The sequence below is a fragment of the Plodia interpunctella genome, chromosome 21 (assembly GCF_027563975.2).
Source record: "Plodia interpunctella isolate USDA-ARS_2022_Savannah chromosome 21, ilPloInte3.2, whole genome shotgun sequence".
In the NCBI taxonomy this organism is placed as follows: domain Eukaryota; kingdom Metazoa; phylum Arthropoda; class Insecta; order Lepidoptera; family Pyralidae; genus Plodia; species Plodia interpunctella.
In genome coordinates, this window is record NC_071314.1 from 7,807,569 (window position 1) to 7,831,045 (window position 23,477).

The following is a 23,477-nucleotide window of genomic DNA, read 5'->3' on the forward strand; positions in this document are numbered from 1 at the left end:
TTCTTATTCAGATAATTTCAGGGATTCACACGTGGGATTCATCGCCAGAGGCGCTGATGTTGTGAAAGGTTAGTTTTCAAACAATATTTTGACATTTGTGTTGCGCATGTGGAACGGAATTTTTTCCCCCTACAGAGTTGATTTTGAATCTTAAAACGATATTAGATGTTTGGAAGTATTGAGCATGGTGATCATTTCAAACCATCTCGTGAATTTCTAAATCTCCCAACGTCTCCATTGTTGTCTACCTTCTCTTACCTTCCCCCTGGGCCAGTAACACTTTCTGTCGGTCTCCCCGAGGCAGGCGGCTGGCTCGGGCTGCGTGGTGTAGCCCCAGTCGATGCTGGACCCGATGAAGTTTAGGAACATTGACGGAACTTGTGTACCGGTCGGTTCGTCGAAACCTGCAATAGAGTATAGGTTATATTATATATTGAAAAGAGTGAGCAAATAGATAAAATACCTACCTACGTGACATATTGCTATTTGGATCCGAAGGCCTACCATGAATAAATAAACAAGTAGTACATTACTAATGCTCACATGTTCTTTTCCCCATATCGTATACGCAGTGTGTAAAAAAAGAGAAAACGCGTGGACGCAATAGCGGGTTTCGTGTTTAATGCTTTTTAATAATTGGTACTAGGCCCGTGCTAACTGCACTAATTGACATCGAAGTAGAATAAGTAGTTGAAGTGGGAGTAGTTGAAACAGAATTTATGGAATTGGATCCCCGGATATTATATACTTTGTAAAGATTTACTGATTTGACAGTTGGATCTTTAAAAAGTTAAGCACAGTGACAGAACAGATACGAGAACCTCGAGTCCACGCACCGCCGCCGGTACCGTCAACGGCAACATCAGTAGTAGCTTGTGACATTACCTGCTTCCAACAACAGCACCCTCCACTCGGGCACCTCGGAGAGCCGCGCGGCCACCACGGAGCCGGCAGACCCGCCCCCCACCACGATGAAGTCGTACACTGAATCCATGTGTCGCCGGTACTGTCCAAAATAACATCTTTATGTTATTTAACAAAATATTAAGAAACAACTTCTTTCTATCATATATTGACAATGTTCTTTTTTCAAGTCGCTTTAATTACGTACGTCATGTTTACGAATACGGCAGTGTATACTCTAAGTAGTTGTATAGTCGCAAATAAACAGTCAACCTGTGTTCAGGGTTTCTCACGAAGTTTTCCTTTACTAGCACTTGCTTCCATGTGGTAACTATCTATGTAAAGTTCAGCGCGATTACCACAAACTAACAGGTGATGATAGATCTTACTTTGTAAAGTCTACCTAGGTATATTATTATCAAGGTCTTCTCCAGGTAGGCATCTGGGGACTTCATGTGTATACTTAGATATGTTTACTGACTTGGCTTCTGGCCGGGGCGCGAGCAGGACTATTACAGTTAATTCTGTCAATATTAGCACTATATCATGCACAAATGTTCTGTAATTACACAATGTCTGGAAGATCAAAAAAAAAATGAAATGATAACAAAAGGCAAAAACAACAATAGTGCGAGAATTCACATCCTGAGTTAAGATATACATCAAGTCAGGCATGCAGATAGCAAGGAAATGATTACAATTCAATTCAACTATCTTGATAATTGCAAAAACACACTGCATTGTAGGCATAACATTTGTAATGCCAGAAACTGCTAACGAATCGACTAAAATTCCATTAAACTATTTATTAACGCTTTATTTATCAAATTACTAGGGCGAAAAGCTAAAGTAGGATCTCCATTCTTGCGAATTTTGTAAACAGTTTTGTGAGTTTCATTAGTATATTAAGCATATCTAATATAGTGTAACTCTCACTCTCATCCCCGCACGCTTCAGGTTGTGTTCGGAATTATGACGCCGTGAAGCCCGTTAGGTATATCAATGTACCTACAATGTTTGATGCTATTTGAGTCTATGAGAGTTTCCGTAAGAGTAAGTATGTAATAAAATAAGATTTGGCAATAACATATTCAGAAGTACATACTAGCCAGTGCCTTGAATTGCAATATACATTATCATTTATCTACATCTTTAAGGTTCAAGTCAAGTTAACTAATTGGTCTACGTACGTGGTTCCTATATTACTGTTAAGTGATTAATACAAACTATTTTATACTACTGCTGACGTTGATGCTCACTGTGGACAAACCTCTGTGGTTTTTGTCAGTGTTCTTATATTATGTACTATATATATTTGTTCTTTATATGTGAAATAAAAAAAAAAAAAAACATCACCGCAAATCTTGCCTATAATTATGGTAGCTTATATAGCCATAAGGCTTTGTGAGACTACTCCAATTGTGGTGAACTGGTGGTCGTGCTTGTAAACAATTTGCAGCTCGTGAGAGAATCGGAATCGAGTGATTTCCTCGGTTTCCCAGATGATTTGCATCCGTAATGATAAGCGCGTGCTGTGTCACTCGTCTGAAGTCACGAATATTCACCATTGAACATCGGTCGTTGTCAAACACATCTAGATGTACCATTTAAGTATATTTTGTACATTTAACTAGTGATTGTTTTCGAGTTTCAGTGGGGATTGTTTTTTATTGATTTAAAAGTGGTATAGGAAAATTTAGACCGAATGCAAACTGTACCAACCTAAAAATATTAATTGCATCCACAAAATACATGATGGCTTTGTCACGCACAGCAATGTATAGAGAGGAGAGGCTGTTACATAGCTCTTTATTATTTTTTATTTATTCAAACTTCAATTTACTAAAGATGATACAAAATCATTATCTACCAGTAGATAAATCAGAAACGTTTTGTGTACTCACAAAATAAGATAATAATATATCCAGTAAGTACTATCAGTCTGAGTCTAAGTATACGATCGTGAGGTTGTTACCACCAAGTTTCTAAAGGGCAAATCTAAAGCATATTCTGATGGCTTCATATCGTGTTATGGTTAAATAAATCGAATTCGTGAATCCGTTGCTCGTAAATGGTTGCGCAGTTGTTACGCGCATGAGAAGAAATTCTCAGGTAGCATAGAAATTTGTATAAATTTAAAATAACTTCTGCAGGATGCAGTAACAAGGAGGCACCTTTGTGTTTTTATTGTTAATTCTATTTTGTGATTAAAATACATTCTTTCCAAGGAGGTATCTCGTTAATTTTAGTAAGTTAAGTACTTAATTGTTCAAGTACATGATCATCATTAGATCTACTTTAATTAATACCTTTAATAGTATAATAGTATTCAACGGACGGACGTCAATTAACTATAACTTACATAGTATTAGCATAGATATATATATACATATATCTTAGGCCTTTAGTACCTACTCTTTATAAAACTGTGCATGTGGTATAGATTTTCCAAGTCGCTGAGCACTGTCCATATTCACTTGGGTCGACTGTCTTGCTTGAATCAAAAGAGTGGTCGAGTGGATCTAAGTCGCAGGCAGTCGCCGAATTTTGACCGGTTCGGTGTAGATTGCTGGTTTTGGATTGTGATAAATAAAAGCTCTCATAAAAACTACGCAATCTTCGTGCGTTATCTGCTTGAGTTCGGCGATGGTATATAGCTACATATATGATAAGTCTTATGGAGACTAGAGCGTACCTGAGCCCTTCCGCACGGGTCTTCCAGATCACACTGACTCCTCAGGAACACCTCCAGGAGCCCCATGAACAGCATGAAGGCGCCGCCGCCGCAGGTCGCCGCCAGCGTGGGCCCAGGCTGCGACATCGGGCAGTCGCACGTCAGTGCCATCTGTGCCAACCAATGTGCTATCAGTGATCTGTGCCATGTAGGGAACTGGCTAGTGATAGGCAAAAACAGCATTCTCACAGAATTTGGAATTGTACGAACCCATGTCGGGAAAAAGGTAAACTAAAGAATCAATATGTATAAACTGTAGGTTGTCTGTCAGTCAATTGACTGACAGACAACCTACAGCCCGAAACTAATGGGCGTAGGAAACTGAAATTTTGTGTGTAGGTTCCTAGGACAGTGTAGGGGAGCACTAAGAAGGGATTTCTTGAAATTCCTACGGGAAACGGATTTTTACTTGCATACGAAGATATGGGCAGCAAAAGTTAGTATTCTAATATAATTAAGTGTGATAATGTTTATAAATATTGTGCAATAATATTTTGTAATTAAATATTAATTGAATAAAATATTAATTGATCTGTTGAAAACTATATCTGTCATATTTTCACTATCTAAAAGAAATAGATTTAAATTCAAATGCTTCATCGTACAACCAGTAGAACATTAATCTTTCTATAGCTATATATCTATAGCTAGCTATTACCATGGCAAACAGTTCCATACTACAGGGTAACTTGACATGTGAATGAATGTAATTTACAGTAAAACCTTAGGGCATAATTATATAATGCACAACATTGATCCCAATTAAAGCTGGCTCTTGCACCACCTGTCCTCACACCATGAACCCAGATCAGATCTGTCAAGCGAACTCTCGCAACATGGCCTGCAGCCACTTAAACAGGTATCAAATAATTGGCTGTGAAGGCCAGATTATATCTATTAGGTAGCATGGTCACAAGTAGTCATTACTTGTGTTGTATATTAATAACAGGTAGATAATACTCTCGTACCTGTGTACGGGGTGGTCTAGCGATCAAATAAAAGCACATTCTGAAGTTATAACTTGTAATACCATTAAAAAAAAATTAAAACGGAGAAAAGGCCCGATTATTGCAGTTTGAAAATTTTCTTCCAAACGTAAAATCGGAAGTAGTTTTAAATTAACTATATTTTATGTAATACTAGTTGAACCCAGCGGTGTTACCCGCGTAAATATTGAAAAAAAAAAATACATACAGTTTTTTATGCACAGTAGCGCCATCTACTTTATCAAGCGCCACTGACTTACCTGACTTTTCAAATCTTACATTATATCGCGTACTATCGGGATAAAAATACCCTATGTGTTGATCCAAAGTATCAACTACCTTGACACCAACTTTTATAAAATTTGAGCCCAGCCGTTTTAGCATGAAGATGTAACAAACATACTCACAAACTTTCGGCTTTGTAATATCAGTGAGTTTTGCTTAGACTTGCAAAATCATTTGGAATCCTGAGTAGAGTTTAAAAATCCGGCGATGTCAGGGCAAATTCTAAATCGCACACGACATAATGCCGGCTATCACACTATTGCCGACCTCTGACAGATGCCGACGCGAATGAATGAACACTGTGTAGTTTGTATGAGTGCTTTAATTAACCGTAATGAAAAACCAGCAATGTAAGCCGAATCCGCCAAAGATATATTATATTATAGATAGATAATGGTGATAGTGAAAGCCGGAATACTAAACGCACAAATTTTATTCGTAATTGGTTGTTTGAGCACGAGTTTTAAATTATCATAAGCATAACAAATCAATATCGACAAATTCGATTGTAGAATAAAATGTTTAGTCAAATCTTTGTAGCAAACTAGTTTGTAGCAATATGTAACTATAACAAATAACTTAATTACCATCAGATATTAACCTGATTCCATCTGATTCAGCTGTCATTTATTACCGAAACGAATAGCAATGCGTGGCAATGTTTTCAGTTAATTAGTGAGCATAACATTGCCTTTGACCGACATCGTAACATGTAATTTGATCTTCACAATAGCTACAATGGGCTTTGTGACGGATCAGCTCAGCTCGATCTTTTTTAGGGTTCCGCGCTGTGTATCATTATGGTTGAGACCATAGACTGACAGATCTGATCTGGGTTCATGGTATGGGGATATGTGGTGCAAGAGCCGGTCTTAATTGGGATTAATGTTGCATTATATAATTATGCCCTAAGGTTTTACTGTAAATTACATTCATTCACATGTCAAGTTACCCTGTATGGAACTGTTTGCCATGGTAATAGCTATAGAAAGACTAATGTTCTACTGGTTGTAATGCAGTATTAGAGTTCGCTAGTATAAATTATTTTTTACTATATATATGGACGGACGTATAAGTAAGTATTAACAACCAATGATGTCTTTTTCAAAAGTAGGCACTTTTAGAGTCAGTTGCACCAGGCAACTTTGATTATAATTTTAACATGCGCAGACGAACGCAACACAGGACAATTTTAAGAGTGCCTTGTTGATATTTAAATATATAATTAAAATAAAAATCATTTATTTCAAGCATATAAGAATTCATAGGCATTACATGATAATGTAATCTATACTATTATTATAATGAAGTAAGCGTTTGTGAGTTTGTATGTTAGCGGCAATACCAATTTCAAAAATTCTTTCACCATTAGAAAGGTATATTATCCATTTCATCTCAAAATTCCCACAGGAGCGAAGCCCCGGGCAATATCTAGTATAATATAATTTCGTTATATTATTTAATGTGTACGGAACCATTAGTAGTCGAACTTGTCTTATCAATATTTTATATGAATTTGAAAGTAACACATAATAGCCGGCGCAAGGTTAATTTGGCTAGATGTGATACACTATATACCTAGTTAATACTATGTTGTGGATATTGACTCAAATTATATAATATTCTTAGTCGTATTCCTTATGGCTGAGGGTCATGGCTATCATGGCATATCACACGGCTTTCAAGACCCACACAAAGTCTACAAGGAATGACATTCTTTTATATTTAGGTCTGTGATTCTGGTATGCTATATCCATTAGGGGCTGTCACTTAATATATGTTTATAAAATTGGACAAAGGATATTTAATATTTTTTACACTTAAAAATATCGACCTTATTGTGGCGACTTACGGAACAGCCCTAAGGGTCACCGCACTTACCTATGACATTTTTTAACTGAAGCGGTGGTGGTGTAAGGGATAAGACGCCCGCCTGTTGATCGAAAGGTCCCAGGTTCGAATCCTACTCGTGCCACATGAGTTTGTATACCAATGACTCATGTATAGTAGTTTTCATAGATCACCTTCGGTAAAGGAAATCACATCGTGAGGAAACCTCACTTGTTAATTATTAACTTGTGTGTGAAATGGAGAAGGTAATGCCAAACCATTCCATTAATAATGCCAAGAAAGTTGTTATGTGAGTTTCATTCCATGTAATGACCAAGCACGACACTCAGCCATGAGAAATACGACTATGAAGACTAAAATGATAAATTGAAGTTATTGTTTAAATAAATACTTAAATATATCTTTGGAAATTGTGTGTTCAGAAGTTTGGTAACCGTCAGCATCCTTTCTAGCAGATAAGCAGGAAGCAAACAAGTTCAGAATCGGGAGTTTCTTAAATTTTTAATTTTACTTTTTATATACTATGTAGTGATAATGCAATGGGAGACACAATAGCTAATACCTTGAAATTTGTCGGGTGTTTAAAATCTTTATTAGATAATTATATGTATGTTATCACGTGTGACTCGTGTTTACTGCATAATGACAGGTTGTATAGCTCCTATCGGCAGTTCGCCATAAAATTAATTCTAAATTACCGTGCGCGTACGATTGGCTAATTGTAGGCTATTAAACTCATTAGAGTTAAAGATAATTAACGTTTATTAACTTGGTTTTAAATACCTATGGGAAAAAGTTTAGACGTTTCGTTTACTAATCCGTTGCTACGACAGCGAGTTTTTTTTTTACGGAATTTTTTTGAACTTTTCATTTTTCGTTCTTTTAGAGTGTTAATTGCCTATGTTTATCATATTTTGCTTCACATAGAAATTTTATTCGCCAACCAAGTGTTACAATGATCTTAAAGTAATTACAATTAGTGCTTATAATTTAGCCACCTATTACAGACATCTGGCACAAAACGTCGCTACACATAATCTACGCATAAAATTAAAATAAGAAATTACAAATAAAAATCCTCCTCAAACGCGCCGCACCGAGGCGACGAGCCCAGAATGCTGTCAGCATTTCCTCGCTGTACTGCCAGACTTATACGCTGAGCAAAGAAAATACCTGATCTATTAATATTATCATAAATAAATTGTTTTTTCTTTAGTTAAGTATGTTTAGCAGCGACTGTTTGTAACTATATTTGCACACCATACTATATGTATAAGGCATGTTGAGTTTTAAATTCAAATTCAAATTCAAATCATTTATTCAGAAATTAGACCTTCACAGGCACTTTTTCTCGTCAATATTTATAGTTATTTCTCACAAGCTACAAACTACTGGCATTTCGAAACGACCACTGCTGAGAAGAAATGCCGAAAGAAACTCATTTGAACAGTGTTGGTCCCTATCATGCCAGATCGGCTTACCATTATTGTTTCTTACAATGTTTTTTTTTTCTTTCTAATAATATATAAAAGTACATAATGTACATAGTCAAAAGGTATATCAAAACAGGTTATGATTGTAATATAAATATGATTATAATATATATATATATATATCGATGTGAAACACAATTAACTTACATGAAAATATATGAGAAACGAGATGACCAGTTCCCTCTGGCAGCTCCCTCTGGCAAGATTTTAAGATTTTATGTATCAATTTACACGTGTTTTTGCAAATAAAATATCTGTAACCTTTTTATCATTTAATTCATTATTATTTAAGTCGCCTAAAAGCATTTTTAAAACTGTATTCTTTTTAAAAGTGACTTCAATCTGATCTCACAATAGCCACAACGAAAGAAGAAGTAATACATTATTTCAGCAATATCTAGTACTTAGTAGTAGGGTGCTCCTAAAATATATATCTGTTTATGTTAATCGTTACGAAGATTGGTTTTCTGTACACTCTAAATTCTGTGCTGTACACAAAAAGAAACTCGTCACGAAGATTGTTTATCTGTACACTCTAAATTCTGTGCTGTACACAAAAAGAAACTGGTCACGAAGATTGGTTATCTGTACACTCTAAATTCTGTGCTGTACACAAAAAGAAACTCGTCACGAAGATTGTTTATCTGTACACTCTAATTTCTGTGCTGTACATAAAAAGAAACTCATGCCCGTTTGCATCATTCATTGGGACTAAATCTACATTTTATGTACACTAGGCTGTAGGTGTATGTATGTCTGTATTTTTATGAAAGTAAACTGCAATTACCTAAAACCGGTATAAGTGGGAGTGGGTGTTTTTTTTGCGATCTATCGAAATCCCGTCGAAAGGTTGCCGTATTTATCTAATGCGTTGACCTGGTTTTGAGCGTACACTTAAATTTTGCGAGAGACGTATCGGAATAATTACTTTTTATTTTTTTTTTTCTGTTTGTTCCTATGGTTTGACTGGCAAAGTAAATCAATGAAAAATAGCACCTTTTGTCATTCTACACTATGAACTAACTCATAAACGCTTCCTCAATTATTTAGTGTAGAAGTGTGTAGGATATTCTGCTGTTTCAGTAGAATTGTGAAAATTGTGGCGGGATTTTCGCGTGAAGCTTAGGCAAGCGCGATAATAAAGCCGAGTATAAAATGAGCAATTCAAGCAATTTGATTTCCTATATTTCTATATTTCCTATATTGAGATATAAGACGTCTTTAAACAAGGAAATCAAATAAAACGCAAGTTGTAAAGCCATCATCATCATATCGAGTGTGTTATTGCTAACACTGATGTCAGGTTTTACTCAAGTCGCCTAAAGGCATCTGAGATGATAATGAATTTTTACGACTACTTACCACCGTCTAGTGGCAGGTAGTCGCATACACACTAGTGCACTAACCTGCCCACAAGTGTATTCCTTCACCGGAAGCAAGTGGTGGTCTATGAAAACTACTATATATATGAGTCAGATTGGTATATAAACTCATATGGCACGAGTAGGATACGAACCTGAGCCACAGGCGGGCGTCGTAACCATTACACCACCACCGCTTCAGTTGTAAAGTTATGAGATTGCTCAGTTGCGCTGTGTCGTCCTTCGTCATGTTAATATTCATTGCAGAAGAACGTATCAATTATATGAAGTTTCGACGCATAGCAACGCACGTCAATGTCAAAACCTATAGAAACAACGGAGCACGACGCAGCAATGGGAACACGTTTGGGCGCGACCTGTTATATGTATATCAGTTATTAGATAAACATATAATTACACACGTTGAATTGCCATAGAAAGTTGTTCGATATGGATTTCGTAACATATAACATAGATATATTTAATATATATGTGTAATTGGCAATGTTTTGCAAAACGTGTGTGTTAGTTTGCGTCGATTTTGGTCGTAACCAGTTTTGTCCAACCTGAATGCCGAGATTGTTATAGTTTATTTTTATACTAATTGATGAGATATAATAGTGATAGTTCTTCTCGTTATGTAAATTGTTAGTATAAGCTTTCAAAATATATCTAGTCTAATTGAAACAGAGGATAGAGCAATCGAGTCATAATTGTTGCTAAAATTATACTTCTATAACCAACTTGTAAACTTGGTTTTGATCAACTTAACAAAATAAATAAATATGTATTATACATTTTTCACTGGCAGTTGCTCAATGTAATCTGAGAGAGTACATTTCGACGACCTCGGTGGCGCAGTGGTAAGGTTCTTGCCACTGAACCGAGAGGTCCCGGGTTCGATCCCCGGTCGGGTCATGATGGAAAATGATCTTTTTCTGATTGGCCCGAGTCTTGGATGTTTATCTATATATGTATTTGTTATAAAATATAGTAACGTTGAGTTAGTATCCCATAACACAAGTCTCGAACTTACTTTGGGGCTGGCTCAATCTGTGTGATTTGTCCTAATATATTTATTCATTTTATAATCAATAAATAATAAATACATTAAAAGGCACATAAAGCCGATACATCTTCGTAACAAACAATATTTATAAGTTTAATATTGCGATGCTTTTTTTAAAAGTTAAAATAATAATTACGATATATTAATTACACAAATGCATAGGCCTCGATGTGTTGGCATGTGTGGATTCAACTGGAGAACCAGAAACCCACCGCACGTTGTCGACGCGTACCGCATTTGTGCCGGAACCGTGTGTAACCCAGTATGAACCTCTATGAAGCCGGACATTGGGAGTTGGCAATGAGTTATTGCTCACTATATTGCTTGCAACCACGCAGGCAAAGCTCGTGTGTCGCAATACAAGTCTGACCTCCGACCTGGGCCATATGGAGCTTTTAATTGCAAAGCTCTTTGTTATAGAACAGTCTCTCTTGTCATTCTCTTTTTGATAAGGATATCCATACTAATCGATACTTATATTATAAGAGAAATGTATTGTATTTTTTTATTTTTTGTTCGCAATGAATAAACTCAAGAACTACACTAATTAATGAAAAATAATGTTTGTATGTAGTAAATATATTACATCAAAGAACAAGCGTTTTTTAATAATCAACGCCCAGCCTAAACCATACAAGCTATAAACGCGGAAATTTGGGCAATAGCTTTAGGTTATTACGTAGTGCTCAGATAAGAAAGGAATTTTCCACTACTTCGACCACTAAAGGGGTAAAAACTGAGGGTAAAGTTTGACGACCTCGGTGGCGCAGTGGTAAGATTCTTGCCACTGAACCGAGAGGTCCCGGGTTCGATTCCCGGTCGGGTCATGATGGAAAGTGATCTTTTTCTGATTGGCCCGGGTCTTGGATGTTTATCTATATATGTATTTATTATAAAATAACAACCCGTGTTTCAGGATTTTTTAAAATTTTACCTTCAGGGTAGTAAAATGAGGGTGAAAAGAAATAACGAATAATCCCATTCAAGATTTCGTCAACTAAACTAGACTAAAAAATAATATAATATAACTAAACTAAAAAATATAAAAAAAATAAAAGTACTATTTCCACCGCATACTTACAAATTTAAGCAAGCTAATATGTTTGACATAAATTAGGTTTGACTCGATGATTTACGTTCGGTTTAATTAAAGTTTATGATATTACGACAAAGTACCAACGTACCAACATCATTAATCGGGTACAGGCTTCACACGCGAGCAAGAAGATATATTGAGCAATAAATACAAGAAAAAGTAAATAGCGGATTTCCGACAATTAGTTACGGCTTACATTGATCACCACATGATGACATCGTACTTATGGCCCTTTAGGAGTACTTAAACATAAAAAAATGAGCATAATTTATTCCTGTATCTCATTTATTTTTTAGGCTTCTTGCGTCACAACCGAGAATGCTGTGAAAACGCAACGATGGGAGAAGAAGAGAATAGAGAGAAAATAATGTCATGAACTTGCGTGTTTCTCATGTGCATGAAAAATAGAAAGACTTTACTTGGCAAAAAACATATTCCTATATATGTGATAGTAGGTCGGCACTATTTACTAGAGCTCCTCTTCAAATACGGAACCTCGGAGCGTGAACAAAATCAAGAATCCGCCACCTGTGTCCCTGCCTCTTCTTCTTCATCCCTTATCTCTTTTTGTATATTGGACTACAGCGTGCCTCAATTTTAATAAAAACTAATTACGTCGTCAACGAATCTATCTCAGTAACGGATGCAAGTCACTTTTATGGCACCACGAGCATTTGCTCCAATCTTCCGGATTGCGTAATACGTGTGCGCGTTAGTTATCATTATTACCAGCCATTCAACAGCCCTTTACTAATTGATATTGTTTCATTTCGCGAGAAAAGCGAAATTTTGTTTCGTCATTCGCTAATCTATTAGTATGGAAATCGATTTTGCATGTGAGATTACATCTGAGAATTGAAAAGAGACATGCAAGTTTGACATTTGTAACCGCCACTTCAAAAAGGAGCCACTTCTTAATTTCGTCAAAATTCATCATCATATTGTTACCTTATTTGGAAAGCATTGTCTGGTTTGCGCAATATGTTCTTTCCACTATTCCCCAACTCTAGCAGTACTTACCCTCCTAAAATTCTCACATCTTCCCTGACACCTCTTTTTAATCCTTCCTTCCCTATCAAACCATCCATTTTCATAGTTAATGCCTTCTTCAGTAAATGTTCCTCTTCTCTCTCTATCACGTGTCCAAACCAACTTAGTCTGTTACTTCTAAACCTTTAACTTTCAAACTGCATCTTGTATAGAGCTTCCTTACACTGTCCATTACAAAGTATCTACTTTATAATACCAGAACAACAGACCTCGCCAATGATTTATAGTTGTTTTTAGACTTTTAACAGTGTAGCTCGTAACTTATTTATTATTCTTAAAATATCACTTCATGTTTTTATCACAGCACTTACAATAAATATATATACATATATGAGTTAATTTCGCAATCACAATAAAAACGAAACGCACATTTGTTAGCTGTTATTGCGTCATGTTGGCACTTTACTCCCGTTTGGGTAATAATTACTGAATTTCTTGTATGTGGTACCGGTTTCGTGGACACTCACGTGAGATGTGGTGCGCGGAGTACGATATAGCGTGGATAAAAGCTGTTGGTCAATGATTAGTTAAAATTTAATGCCAACTAGGTTTTGTCTACGGTTTCGCCGGCGGTATAAGAAGCCTATGTCACTCTGCAGCTCTTCAAATAAAAAATCACACCATCAACTTCACACTAAATCACATCTCAATGCAATGATCCGATTTGATATGAAATAAGGACAAATGCGCGTTACTTATAATATTACTAACGGGGTAACACCATAAAAAGTATATTTTACTCCTCAACGTTTCGTCTATTTCCAAATTTCATCAAAGTATTCATTACAAATGAATAAAAATACAAATATATCTTTATTAGTATGGATTTGGATGAGTATGGAAGAATGAATAGGAGACGGATATGGATTTAGATCAGTAAATTATTGTCACTGTAGGTCACTAAAGTTACATCGTAAATTATTCAATCGAATCACAGCTTGCTCAATTAATTACTTTTTATTTAGCTGTTGATAAATACTTAACTACTTCTGAGAGTTTTCATTGTCAAATTAATTGTGAATTTAATTCATTGTAGTCTGACTTTTTCACTAGCTGATAAATCTCAAATTAGAGTGTATATCACGATATTTTCCTTCACTGGAAGTTGAACAGGTAATTTATTTATTAGCTCCTCATCAGTTTACAACTTTGACCACAGGCATAACAGAACACAAGTCAATTCGCAAGAGTTATTGGAGGTTTGCAATAAAAACCGATCTGATTTGCATGAGACTATATAGTGTATACTTACCACGTCAAGTGCGCATAGAACTCTATGGCATGGTAATAGAGGGGAATTTGTTGTGTTAGTGTTGTTGACCCGGGGAGGTCGACTCGTGGTTGCCATGCACGACCTGCCTATTAGCAGATACCATCTCAGACCTTATGTAAGATAGTTAGGTCGTACATTGCGATTTTAGAAGTATGTTTTTCATATCTTGATGCATCTTGGGCATTTATATATTGTTCTTGCCACACCTGTGTATCTAAAATATTACATTTATGCTTTTTAATTTGACTTTGAATTTGGTCATCACGTCCGACCGTTATATGGAGGTCCTGGGTTCAATTATTTGACTTGTGATCAGAAATATTTGTCTGCGGTTTTGGGTATGTTGTGCCCGTGTCTTTGGGTATGAGTGTTGTCCATTAATTTTAATTAATAAATATTGACGATCTTTTCAATCATGACGATATCATATCATCGCAAAACATACATTTGAATCTTTTTTTTTTGCCATAGTGGAGTCTATCTACTGTTGTTTCTGGATTCGTAGTTCCCCACAAGTAACATGTGCGTATTGTGACAATACGTCTAACGTACGTGTACGATAAGTATAAGATAAATATTTTACAGATAAATCCATTCTTCTACATCTAGTATGTCAATGCTTACACGAATATCTAGTGGCAATAGTCGAATACACACGAGAAATTTGCATATTTGCTCATCATTTTCTCGACGATAAATTCTTTTAATTACGACTATTCTTGAACCTTAAAATATTCCGTTTTTATAATTTTACGACGGCCAACGAGGGGTATGATAACAAATATAGCATATTATGATGTGATACTTCATATAACCATAGGTTCTCATATCCCAGAAGACGAGTTGCATAGTGGCACATTGTTTTTAATTGGGCTGTTGTATAATGTTGCGAGAGGTACATAAAAATTGCGTTATGCGATGGAAATTATATGAAATAGCTACAATGCTAGATTGTCTTGTCTTAGAAAAGTTTTCAGATTGACCTGGGTCTTGGATGTTTATCTACAGGGTGACTTTTTATACATTGGCAATATTTTACATGCTCACTCCATGATTATGAACAACTATTAGTATGGGAGTAACTTCGAAATCGCGAAAAACAATCAGCTGTTGTATACAACATTAAATACCTAAATGTTGTAAAAGTTGTTCAGTATCATCGGCTGAGTATGTAGATAAAATAATGCCAATGTATAAGAAATCAGCCTGAATATATGGTATAATGTAATTAGAGAATACAGTATTGTTAAGTTAGTATCCCATAACACAAGTCTCGAACTTTCTTTGGGGCTAAATCCTGTGCGATTTGTCTCTATAATTATATTTATTTGTTTTTCTGTTCGATTAGTCATAGATGTTTATATTGTGTGAGTCGTTTATTATGTGGCAAGATTGGGGTAGTTGAGCTAGGGACACGATATGTAAGCTATTGAGTGGACAGCGATACAGTCACACAGATTGTGGTTGATGAAGCCCCACTTTTATATTCAAGCCCGACTTTTAGATTTCAAGTCTTCCCATTCGCTTGAATTACATTTATTAATATCATTATTTTCTAAAAATAAAATATTTATCTAAATGTCATTAACATAGTTGGCAATATTCTCATTGAAAGTATTCACAATGGAGGCAGTTCTCACCGATAGCATTATGTCGAGTCAAGGCATTTCAAATTGTCTTATAATGGCCTGCAGAACGGCAGATAGTTACGTATGAACTTCTGAGGTCGTAATGTCATTAGTTAGCCTGGGCCGCCATAAACTTCGAAAATGTGAAGAAATTTTTACATATTGTAGTATTTTTACATATAGTATGACGTATTTTATCCCTTACAGGGTAGACAGAGCTATGTGTTGTGAAACTTGAATGCCACGTGTCGCTGTTCGCGCAGATGTAAGAACATCAATATAATATTTTATAAAATATCATAAATATCTTATATCTGGGGCTGCACGTCACGATTATGATTGAGAATTTGTCGGAAAATCAATTTATTAATTCAGAAAGGTCTTTTGGAACCATTTTAATTGCAACAATTTTCTAGTGAATAGAATAGAATCAGATGCTACACATCAAAATATAGAACGAGCGTACGGAATTCTTCTTCTTCTTATTCATGTTCCTCATGGCAGGGGGGTCCTGGCTATTATATGGAATATTTATATATATTATTATATAATAAGAAAGAATATATATAAATAGCAAACCTTATTATATATTATTATATAATAAGGTTTGCTATTTATTCCTATTAAATTATCAATCAGAATTCAGATTTCTTCTCGATGTTTTCCTTTACCGGTTTAATGAATCATTACAAGTTCGAAACCATTTTCCGCATCAAAACTGCTTATGCTATTTAAGCCTTCTCCAATAAAAGAAAAAAAAACGGTCAAGGTTTTTATCAGGCACGGATATCCATCATTTGCTTGTCCAAACGCATGTTAACATGACCTGGCACATGTCAGTCATATCACAATTGCAACAGGCCATAGCCGCAGGCGCATCATACCCAATTTTTACGCCTTTACTAGCTATTGCTCGCGGCTTCGCCCGCGTAAATTTCAAGCGGGAACTGTTAGTTTTCCGGGTCGAAATGTAGTCCTTTTCCACGCTTCAAACTACATGTATGCAAAATGCAATGCAAAAAAGCTTAACAAACAAACAAAATTACTTTCGCATTTATAATACTAGTTAGGATATTGCTGTGAGGCAATAATTGTAGCAGTTGGTCCATGATCAGGCTCCTTGACATTAAGAGAATCCTTCCTGGCGCCGCTCGCTCGCTCTTGAGCAGAGAAGGGATTCGAGACGTCACGATTGTACAGTTTCGTGCATTCATATGTGTCACTGTTTATATGAGTTTCTTTCGGCATTTCTTCTCAGCAGTGGTCACTCCGAAATGTCTGTAGTTTTTAACTTTTTAAAGAATTACTATAAGTCTACTGATTGCACTTGTACGAGTAAGTATATAGGGCAGTGCATGTGACTGTAGTTCACTGCAAGTCGAGGCACCCTGGGAAGAAAAATTAACCCTCTTTTAGGAGGAAGTAGGGGTAAATGTTCAATGGGTTTTGGTAGATTTATATGTTGACTGTACTATTTTTAAAGGACTCCATTACGACGAAAATTTAAAAATCAAATCTTGTATTTTTTTATTTAGTTTTGGAAAATTCACTAAGGCAGTAAATTGAAAGGTGAATGAGGGTAATTATAGTAAAAATGAATTTCACCTAGTTTTTACGAAGTAGAGTTTTGGATATGCACTAATTGGAGTTTCATCGAACGCCGACGCACGTAAAACAACGTGAAAGCGATGGGACCGCGCTCTGAGTGACACCACAACATGTCGTGTACTTTTTCTCGATTTGATTAACCAACTGTTTGCACAATCACATGCACAGTAACTTCTCAATTACAGAAATAGTTTACTCGTTCACAGTTCACTGTCGAAATTGCACATTTCGATTAATTTTATCGCTGATTTATTAATACTTGGCCAATAATTATATATTTATAGATCTGTCGTATTGTATAAAAGTTTATGTCCAAGAATGATTAATAAAGTCTTTTTGATTTCATAGCTCCACCACAGGCATTAACTAATGAACTGTATTTGATTGTATTGTATAACTTTGAGATATAAATAAAGTCATTATTCATACATTGAAGACGTAAAACTCGTGACTTTTTGAAAGGTGTAAATAAAAACATATAATTCAACATTTACCTCAGCAAATTGGTTAATTTCATCAATATTTATTTTACATTATTCAACCAGACTTGACGGAGTCTTTACAATTATTGTTGTGATGGATTTAAAAGTCCATTATGTATAGGCTATATATTTGCAGGGATGCTCTGGATCGGACATGAAACGGCTTTTTAGTGAATATTTTTTATATTAATTACTACTATATTACTTTATCAAAGAAACATGTACACGTGCGAACATGTATAGTCACGAAATATGTCCATGAAGTTTATCTAGTTATATTTCTTTAATAAAGTATTTAAAAGTAAACTTCTCATAAAATTTTTAATACGTTTATTTATAGAGCCGACTGCGAAACCCTGAAACTCTCGTCAGGTTGTCATGTCACTGTGCCCGCATTATAACGACATTCGGAAATTACATTAACACTATTTTTTGATTATTTATATTTATGATTTGCAAAAATGTAATATTGGAAAAAGTTAAAATACTAGAAATGAATAATAATTTAGTTTCTTTCAACGACACAATCTTATGTAGAAATGAATCAAAATTATGCTAATTATAGTAAAATTAAGCCGTCAATCGTGTAGAATCGAAACACAATAAATAAACAATCGTTTGACTGGCGCATTTGCACCGGTTCGTGAGGTAGACGTAATTTGTAATTGCAAAAAGCTTAAAAAATCTAGTACATTTTTGAAGTGAAAACTTCTTTAGCGGCGGCATTGTGCATTGTTGTGATGGGTAAAAAATGTTAAACTCGCGTCAGGACACGTGATCCTGATTGAAATTTCGTAAGACGTCTAAAATGTACAACGTTAATATTCAAGTTTTCACTTCTGCCGGCACTCCCGGAGTGCAACCCGTTTTTTATTTATTAATTTATCAAATTACCTATGTGCACAACAGGACAGTGTAGGTAAATATAAAACTTACAAATATCAACATATTTTTGTTGTAAGTTTGAGATAAAAAATAGCAAATTTGACCTTGAATCCATCAACTAACGTTAACGCCTACAATCACTGGCCGGACAAACGGACAACTTGACTAATATACTAATTCTGGCCAGTTATCTTGGACAGCAATCAGACCACCTATCACGGACATCAGTGTTAACAACGGACGTGGTTATAGGTGGAAACTTAGCTACTATAAACTATTATAAAGACGGACTTTTTGGACAATAGCCAAAAATAATGTTTATTAGTACGTTCCTCATCGTGTTTTCGTTGTCATTCTCGTCTATGACGCCTTGAAGCCCGAAGAAATATCACGTAACTAATTACACACTTTAGTTATCAAAGTGGATAATGTTTTTAATTATGTTCAGTTCATTGCCGAAATAGTGAAAAAAAAACAAAAAACAACAACAAAAGATGTAGAAAAAGCGGTTTTCGTCCTTTTATTTCAAATTGAGATAGATTTTCATTTATGTCAAAGTATTTTTTTCATAATTCACGTTGTTAATATTAATAAAAATAAGCAACGTGAATTATGAAAAAAGGACTATGGTATACTAGACTACATAGAGCTTGTATTTACGTTTCAAAGTTTTATCTACCAATCACGAAGTGGTCGTCAATATATCACCCTGTATACATAACTACACACTATACAAATATACAAACTAGGTTGTAGCAGCCCCGCAAAATATAGACATTATTTCGTTTATGACAAGACATTAATTAAAAGTAAAAAAAACACACCAAACAAAATTATAACATTAGGTACATACACAAATGTATTACATGACTTATTTTTCAACGTTTAGATTTTTTTTTAAGTGAATATTATATAGGTATAGGCGTGGCGATGCTTCGCCTATTGTTTCTTAAAAGAAAAAAATATATATTTCGGTTTTCGACAAGTGCAGCACTATTTTGTGTTTATCTAATATTTAAAGTGCCTCAAGCACACCAAAGGAACGTTTTTTAAATCTCTGATTTCACATCACCTTCGGAACACTGCGGCACAGTTATCTCCATCACCAATCTCATCTTAATGAACTCCACAACGATAGAATCATACAAACTGCCCGTGATTTATTTCAATATCTGTCATTTTCACTTGTGTCGTAACTCCTTTTGTCATTAGTGATGTAACCTATCGATATTATTGATGATTCTAATGACAATGTTTTTTGAATTGGGCGTTTTGTATTTAAATTATTTGGGAGGAGTTGATGACAATAGGAGACCCGCCATAATGATGTATGTCGTTGATGGACCATCACCAATAACAATAATGCAACAATGATGCAACAGGTGGATACATTGAAAATTGAAATCGTAATTTTAGACAGGCAAAGTTGAGTTCGTCTGGAAATTATGTTTAAACTTACAGAGATTTAAACTAGGCGGTGAAAGATGAAAAATATCGCGCTAAATAAACAAAACTAACTGTCAATCACTTTTGTTTTCAAAATTACAGAATATAACCTCAAAATGCAAATTAGAATTTAAATTCTTGAAAACCTTTATTTTTATGTTGTAATTATATAGTATTAACTATGTTCCAGATAATCGAGATACACGATTTGTACCTACTCGATTTTTTGTTTGCGCCGCACAATTGTTTGCAACATGCACCACATTGTAGTGGAATACAAAAATTTCCAATAGAAAAACAGGAAAAGAAGAACATACTGTTTTGACTTTCCATTATAAGCTTGATCAGTTGATCAGACAATTTTATATTTAGATATTTTTGACATGGATTCGGAAAAATGATTTAGCAAAGAAAATATCTATCGTAACACCCATCATCATTGCGTGTAAATTGTCCGTACAATAGTAGGCAATCCCAATCCCAACTAATATTATAAGTTTGTACCTCTTCATGCTTTATCTACTCAACCAATCTTCTTGAAATTCTTCATACAGTTAAGATTACGGAGAAGTACATAGGCTACGTTTCATTCCGGAGGGAATGTACATTTTACTGGAAAATTCACGCAGGCAAAGCCGCGGGTAAATGATAATGTGGTTCTATTAAACAATTTACTGTCAGCCGTATCCTGAATGTCACGTCCAAATATAAAAACCAAGGTCGGTTTATAATAACCAATTTATTAGATTTTATATAAAGTGCATCTATAAAAAGTTGTTTCGAATTGAACTTTATTGATTGAAACGTTTGTATAGTACTACTAGCAGTGTTTCGGGGCTTCGCTCCCGTGGGATTATCAAAGAGTATCCTATGTCTTTCATGACAACATAATAAAGCTGTTGAGGACACTGCTGAAAATTACCGCCTTCACACTAATTTACTTCACCAACTTACAAAAAATATGAGATATAGGTTAGAATAAATTTCGATATATTGTTTAAAAATAAACTATCGAAATTTATGCGTTTCTGTTTTCATATCTGTTTTAATTTATTGTCAGTTCACAATGTCGCACATAATTTGATAATCTCAACATAAGACCTGCCGTGCGCCCTGAAACCCATACAGCTTTTTCCTAAATGTTTTTGCTCCTCATGAGAATGGGGTCTCTCGCAACTCGGATCGTGATCATCATGGAGATAACAGAGACGGCAATCAAATTAGGCGATATGTGCGAAAAGGACAGGTACAGATAATTAGATTACTGGTAAGGTTTTGTCCGGATTGCGCAGTTTTCCATTAGTACTTTTCGCGATTTGAGATTATGTCGTGTTTTGAAGCCTTTACTGAAAAGAAATAATAACATTGAGCTACATCGTCGAGGCACATAATAATATCTTGAACATACATACACAACATTTAATTGTGGGTTTGCAAATTTTGTTATTAATTTTAATATTATAAAGAGGAATTTCTAAATTTGTGTGTAATCTTTGGAACTACAAAACAGTTTGAAAAACATTTTTTTACAATGCTACAATTTTTCTTGATAGACATAAGAATAAGAAAAAAAAAAAATATTTCATACTGAAAATATACATTATTTCAAGCAACAGAGTCACTGTCCGCCACACTGGGATTCCCTGTGTCGTGGCGAGCAGTGTCTTCCCCTTTAACAGGTACTTCAGTTTTTTGCATTACTCGTGTGTTGTGTGAGTAAGAACTGCAATAAACCAAGTGTAGTCAGTGCTAATACATATAGGTAATACATAATACATACATCACAGGTATAATAGATATGTTTAGGTATTTAGAATACAATAGTACACATAATATCCACAAATAGGGGACAATACAAAATACGTATATATAAGTATATATAATACAAATAATATTATATAAGATTCATTACTATAAGAGTTGTTTTAGATTTAAAGTTTAATTCATTTTTAGCAACTCGTTTCAAATTATTACTTAATTAATTATATTAATATCTGTAGCAAATTTTCATTCTCGTCATAATTCTTGCCTTCTAGCCATCTAGTTATAATTTGTCTATGTCAAGGATATCTATATTAAGCAGGTATAATTTCTTATAAAGATAAGGTCCCCAAAATTGGAAAGATCTACGAGCGAAGACAGTTCCACCTGCAGAAAGCATATAAATACATACTATATTATAATATATTATATTACAACATAGAATATTTAGGGACATTGGCAAGTTATTGAAGGCAAATCAAAAGAAACAAATATTTTGGTTGCCCGTAGTAATTTTGTACGAATTTCTTTATGTCACATTTAATTGAAAAATACATAAACTTATTTATCTTAAAACTGCATGTACTTTTAAATGACAACGATAAGGAACTGAAAAGGAATATGAGTTATTTTTTTCTGACAAATCGTCTAAAGTAAAATACGTTTCGTAGAATATAAATTTTCATATACATTCTGATCAAATTACGTATAATAATAAACTTTAACACTTCACTGAATAGTCCATTGTCTGAACTGCATTACATCGCAACACCTAAAAATAGATTGACACAGAACAATGAAGGGTAATATTTATTTTTCCTGCGTTAAGTAATGATGTTATAATTTAAACTTTATATATTGTGTTATTATGCGAAGTTGTGAACTTGTTAATACAACTTGTAATTAAGGTGATGCTTGAACAAGTGTATAATTACGTGGGAACTGGATATTGAGATTTACAGGTCATTTGACGACCTCGGTGGCGCAGTGGTAAAGTGCTTGCCTTTGAACCGAGAGGTGCCCCCGGGTTCGATCCCCGGTCGGGTCATGATGGAAAATGATTTTCTGATTGACCCGGGTCTTGGATGTTTATCTATATATGTATATATTATAAAATATAGTATCGTTGAGTTAGTATCCCATAACACAAGTCTAGAACTTACTTTGGGACTAGCTCATTCTGTGTGATTTGTCCTAATATATTTATATTTATTTTTGAAATACATTAGGTTGTCGGTTAACGACTGAAGGCGTCTCGTACATAGTAAAATCTTCCGAATTCAAACATTTATTAAAACGTACCTTTGGCTTCAGGGCGCCACACACAGGTAAGAATATAACAGGTGAATATGGGATGCAGTATTAGTGGTATCCGTTAATCCAAATAGTATAATTGTGCCGGTTGCATAAAGTCATTATGCACATTATGTAGATCGGACGAGATGCGCGCGAGTCGCGAGTCACTATGTTAATGACGGCAGACTCTTCAAAATTTATGTTTAACCCTCGACGTAAACCAGGGATATTTAAAATATTTGCAAGAAGCTTTATGACATGGTTTTTCTA

At 34.9% G+C, this 23,477-nt stretch overlaps 1 protein-coding gene across 3 annotated transcripts in view; it reads right to left on the reverse strand.

Moving 5' to 3' along the window:
• Gld (Glucose dehydrogenase) overlaps window positions 1-23,477 on the reverse strand; it is a 34,401-nt gene that overhangs the window by 6,361 nt on the left and 4,563 nt on the right. The window contains exons 1-4 of one of the 3 annotated variants that reach the window (XM_053761021.1): window positions 23,214-23,366; window positions 3,599-3,748; window positions 886-1,006; window positions 259-404 (exon numbers count right to left, since the gene is read on the reverse strand). In XM_053761021.1, coding sequence (XP_053616996.1) covers window positions 259-404; window positions 886-1,006; window positions 3,599-3,748 — 417 coding nt within the window. In that variant the 5' untranslated portion in view covers window positions 23,214-23,366. Of the gene's footprint in view, window positions 1-258; window positions 405-885; window positions 1,007-3,598; window positions 3,749-4,295; window positions 4,329-23,213; window positions 23,367-23,477 lie in introns of those variants that run through there. The other 2 variants (XM_053761019.1, XM_053761020.1) reach the window with 2 other exon arrangements.